The sequence below is a fragment of the Cotesia typhae genome, unplaced genomic scaffold, assembly GCF_013202065.1.
Source record: "Cotesia typhae breed Kobodo isofemale line unplaced genomic scaffold, CoteBio_Ctyphae contig_43, whole genome shotgun sequence".
Lineage (NCBI taxonomy): Eukaryota > Metazoa > Arthropoda > Insecta > Hymenoptera > Braconidae > Cotesia > Cotesia typhae.
The window spans coordinates 1,153,595-1,159,215 of record NW_027423752.1 but is presented as its reverse complement, the minus strand read 5'-3'; the positions used below and the strand labels follow the sequence as shown (position 1 = coordinate 1,159,215).

Genomic DNA, 5,621 nt, shown 5'->3' with positions numbered 1-5,621 from the left:
ACAGTTTTAAATTTTAATATTTACAAATTAGAGAAGTTTCCTTAAAATTATTGTACAAATTATAGAAGAATTAAATTTTTGTTAGTTTGAAATTAAAGAAATTTATATTTAAGGACGGTCCAAGAAAAAAACTGTTTCTTTAAAATTTTTTTACAAATTATAGAAGAATTAAATTTTTGTTAATTTAAAATTAAAATTTGAAATTAGAAAAATTTATTTTAAGGACGTTCCAAGAAAAAACCGTTTTCTTAAAATTTTTTTCACACAGCCTACACAGAAAAAAAAATTTCTTGAACCAAGAAAATTGTAAAGAATACCAAAGTTATTTTGGAGCAAGAAGAAATTTTCTTGGCTTCAAAAAATTTTATTTCGTTCAAGAAATTTTATCTTTAGTCAACAAATTTTCAATCTTCTGTAAGATTTTCTTGATTTAAGAAAATTTACTCTTGACTCAAGACTTTCTTTCTTTCTGTGTATGCTGACCGAAGTTCAAGTGAAGTTTTATTAAATATCAATCGCATTTTTCTTAGGATTGTTTTAAAAAACTGAGAATCATTAATATAAAATATAAGAATAATATTATGACAATTTTAAAATACTTTTATCAAAATTTTAGGACATTTTTATGACAATTTTAGGACACTATTATGAATTTAAGGACACTTTTATGATAATTTTAGGACAATTTTATGATACTTTTATGACAATTGTTATAAGTGTCCTAAAATTGTCATAAAAGTATCCTAAAATTGTCATAAAAGTACTTTTTACAATATTTTTTCTCTGAGTAATTGCGACAATATTTTTCTAAAATCGAAATTTCATTTCGGTTTGGTGTCATAAAAATGTCCTAAATTCTGTTACGTTTATGATCCTAAGCTTATGACTCTTTTCGGACAATTTTTTTTTTACACGGGTTATATTGAAAAAAAAAAAAAAAAAAAAATTTATAAAAATGATCATTAAACTTTCAATAAAGTTACAAAAACAAGCCCCGAATGAAAGTAATGCAATACCAGCGACAAACCAGCGTGTAAAAAAATCGAAGCATGACGAAATTGAAAAAAAAATCATTTATAAAGTACAAAGTATAGAGTAAAACTGAACTTTTAACATTAACCATTGCCAGTAACAATTTTCTTACTGGCAGTAAACTTAAGCACTCATAATACCCGGTAGAACAATAAGGGTTCGTAAAATTTATAAATGGGTGTTTGTGCGTACATCGAACAGGTATGTCCTGCTTTTCACGAGATCCACTTGTCCAAAAATTAGTTATACCTGACCATACTACAAACTACATATAAGTTGCTCCCTCGGAGCTCTGAGGGATATTATGCCTGAGCAACCGCCCTTATCCCTAAGGCTCATTCCAACTTTATGGACATTAACGTTTTACTTATTTCACTCGCTCACCATTATGCATTATACCGAATAGAACCCTCGGGCTGTTATTGCCGTGTGTCCTCAGACTTAAGTTTAAGCCTCAAATACTCATCCTCAGTCTTAACTTAAAACTCAGCTCTGTACTTTGGAACTAATGCTTAACTTACCCCCTAGAATAAATGTCTCAGGGTAATTAAATTTTTAAATTTTACACTTGATCCAGACACGTTAACAGTTTCAAGACTGTCCATTTAAATCTGTTTAGGATTGTAAATCATAAATCAAGTGAAAATTCTTCATTTTAATGCCTTCAGGTACTCAAATAAAATTTAAATACTCAAATAAACAAGACCACATAAATTTTACTCCATCATTATATTTGTATATTCAATAAAATAATGTATCATATATAAAATATTTACAATCTTCGAGGTTTAAATTTATTACAATATAAATTCTATCTATTTTTATAAATATTTTTCAACTAATTTTAATCTTTTATTTTTATAAAATCTTAATTATAAAATAAAAACAATTTACAAAATTACAAATTACATTTTTTAAAAAATTTGTAATTATTTACAATTTTGTCGTTCCTTATTGAGGAATTGTGAAATTTTTCAGGATTCCAAGAGAGTATTGACTAGATCACAGGCGTATATTTCAGTCCTTGCACATCCCGTACCAAATTTCTGAAAAAAAAAAAAAAAAAAATAAAAAATTTTATTAATTTTAAATTCACATTTTTTTTAGATCGATTCGATGTGTTTTAGAAACTCTGATTTGTACTTTGGATTTGAGATTTTAAAACTGCAGGTAGACGGGGTTGTCAGGTAGTGGAGGGCTTTGCGTTTAGAACTGCGGGAGTTTTTATATGTATATATGATATATAAGCTTCGGAAAGAGATAGAGCATTGGGATAGAGAGAAATAATAGCGTACCGGTTCAAAAACCGACAAAGAGGAGGGAGGCGACTGGTATATCCTGAACGTTCTTTCAGGCATTCAAGTTAAACGCACCGCGAGACTAAATTGTCCTGGGGATACTCTATGGGTGTATATGTGTATATGAGGATAAAGATGGAGAAAAAAATATGGTATAGATCCGAACAATTCGAACGTTCATTCAGAAAAACAAGATTTTTACAATCGCACTCATTTGTCACGATAATACATTTTTTTTTAATTTTCATTGTGGAAAAATTTTGTGTCATTGATTAAAATTGTCTGTCATTTTTTAAATCTCAAATATTTTTCGTTGAAAGAAATTTTGTCAATTTTTGATCTTTTTTTTTTTTTTTTAAATAAATATTCAATATTAAATAAATTCATTAAAAAATTTATAAATTTTGATAGGATTAAAAAATAAAAAAAAATACACTTGTATAAATTTACGGTGATTTAAAAAAGTTATTAAAAATTACACATGTCAAAATTGGCATAAAATTTTTAAAAAATTATCGAAACTTGACAATTTAAAAATAAAAATCTACACTTAAAAAATTTTATATAGATTGAAATTGAAAGAAAATCATCAAAAGTTGATTAAAAAAAAAAGCACTTAAAAATTTTCCAAAAATGATGAAAAGTCACACTTCAATAATCAAAACAAATATTAAAAAAAAAAAAAACCAACCTGATAAAATTTCACTGCTGATTTTCCTGCCACTTGGTGATGACATCGAGCAATTCCTCATCGTCCGGACTCATGGGCTCATAATTAATATTGTACCCATCAGTATTGGGCGCATAGAGAGTAGTAAAAGTGGCACCGTATCCTTGACTTCCCGAAGAAGAAGTTTCGGAAACAAAGCTGGGTGTGGGGGAGCTGGAAGCTTCAGAGCAAGGCAGCATGAAGTTCGAAGGACTGGGATTCTGCCTGAGATGCTGATGATGGAGATCCTGAATATCCTGGTGAAGTTCGACCCTGGAGCCGCAGGTAGAGGAGGGACTGGGAGAACTGGAGCCAGAAAGAGCGCTTCCCATGTCAGAGCCATCGTGGTCATCCAGCAAGCGCTGCAAGCTCCTGATGTACTCAACAGCCATCCTGAGGGTCTCAACCTTGGAGAGTTTTTTGCTTCCAGCCCTGGAGCCGCCGTGGGTCCCCGCAGTGTTGCCTCCGAGGGCTTGTGCGACACTTTGAGGAATGTGCTGCCTTAGAGTCGCGAAGCCGTTGTTAACCTGCTTAACGCGGTTCCGTTCCCTGGCGTTCCTGCGGGCAACTGAGGCCGGCTGGTGCGGAACTGTTCCGTAAGGAGTAGTTTGGTACATCTTGCTCCTTTTGCAGCTCTGGGCCTTGAGCTCGCTGGAACCCGAGGACAGTCCTCCGGTTGAAACAATCACGTTGCTCCGGTGGGTCTGGAGATTCACGCTGTTGCTGGTCAAACTGTTATTTGAATGACTGTGATTGTGTTGTTGGTGTTGATGATGGTGCTGCTGTGTGTGAGCGTGGTGCTGCTGATGGTGCTGCATGGTCAACATTATGGGCGATGTGTTTTCGTCGTTTCCCACTAATGTCATATCACAAAACACCAATGTACTTTTTTTTTTAGTCCCGGCACTTGAAAAAACTTTGAGAATTTCGGAAAATTCAAACTTTCAATTACCGAACTTGGTACGCAAGATTATTATGATCAATGTTTAATTATAAGTGTTAAACGGTTTGTGATTAACTCCACGATATGTTACGATACTATCGAAGTTATAGCTACTACCGAACGCACCCTCGATGCCTACGCAACGAAAGCAGCTCCCGAAATGTCGGCAGAAGAGGGTACCGCCGGCTTTTATAGGTTGCCTGGGCACGCGCCGCATCCCCACCCAGGCCCCGCGTAGGGCCCTCCGCCCCACTAGGACCTTCCGAGTACGAAAAGTAGCCTCCCACCTTACTTCGGACGATGCGTCCAGAGAAGGCTTAGGGACTCCCCTCTTTACTTTTATTTCGAGAACTATTTCAGAGTTGTAAGGGATTTAATATTGTTTGGAAAATTGTCTACTTTTCGTTAAATTTTGATACTAGAAAAATAGATTTATTTTTAAAGCTATGAGTTCTGAATTTGGGTTTTTTTTTTGGGAAAATAGTTGATCGACTTGGTATTAATTTTTTAAGAATTTATTAAATATAACATTGTTGAATTATTAAAATTTTAAGAAATTTTAATTACAATATTTTTCATTAAGAATATTAAATAATGAAAAAATATCATTTTTTATCGATAAAAATTCTGAAGAAAATTATGTTTTTATTTTTGGTAGTTTTTTATTTCGAAATTCAATAAAAAAAAATTTTTTATGCTTTCTTTACTGAAAAATTTGATTTGTAAATTCTAATTTTTTGATTTCATTATTAAAAAATTTGTACCAAAAATTTTATTTTAATTTTTTATTGCGAAATTTAATCAAAAAAAAATTTTTTTGATCACTTTTAATGAAAAATTGTTTCAATTTTTAATTATTTTTACATCAAAAAATTTTCACCCTCTAAAAATTTTATTTTAATTTTTTTAATCATTTTTAATGAAAAATTGTTTCAATTTTTAATTATTTTTACATCAAAAAATTTTCACCAATTTTTAAAAAATTTTTTCCAAATATTCAAAATAAATTCTGAAGAAAATTTAAAAATTTCTGCAAGAAAAAAATGAACTTCATCAAAAAAAGTGAAAAAATTTAAAGATTAAGAGCAAGAAGAAGCTTGGAGAGTTAAAAAGAAAAATAAGGGGGGTGAAGGAACGCGTGTGTGAGGGGAAGTATAAGACGCGAGCCTCTCCCTTCCTCAGATTCTGGCGCGCGCCGTACCACCGCCTGATCCCCACCTTAAGTTGCCCGCGGGGCGCATCGCGTGCGATCCACCGCGCATCTTCGATATATGTTGTATGTTGTGTATGTTGTATACTGGCTCGCGCTCTCCTCCCTTCTTTCTTCCCTACACACACATAAGCTTACACACACACGTATAAAAATCTTAATATACAAAGCACCCGTCTTGGCTGACTCTTGTATCTGCTCTTTGCTCCCTATATCGCTCCTCTCCTCACTCTACCGGTTGATGGTTGATGGTTGATGCGAACCAGAGAACAGAGATGCTGAGCCCGTGGTAGCAACACGTTCTCGGGCGTCTTCTGTTCTCTGCTTCTATCCCTATCCGCTGGAATATGCTCCAGAACCAAACACCAAACTCCAAACAGGTATCAAGTCTTTACTCCCGTCTCTTCTTCATCTTCATCTTTAGCTTTT

The 5,621-nt window shown here is 33.0% G+C and overlaps 1 protein-coding gene across 1 annotated transcript; it reads right to left on the bottom strand.

The window, feature by feature from the left end:
- Window positions 1-1,869: 1,869 nt before the first annotated feature.
- Window positions 1,870-4,291, bottom strand: LOC141528225 (achaete-scute complex protein T3). Its single transcript, XM_074244160.1, has 2 exons — window positions 3,022-4,291; window positions 1,870-2,078 (listed from the first exon to the last, which is right to left on the bottom strand). Exon 1 carries the CDS (start codon window positions 3,903-3,905, stop codon window positions 3,033-3,035), a length of 873 nt encoding a protein of 290 aa, XP_074100261.1. The 5' UTR covers window positions 3,906-4,291; the 3' UTR covers window positions 1,870-2,078; window positions 3,022-3,032.
- Window positions 4,292-5,621: the final 1,330 nt, after the last annotated feature.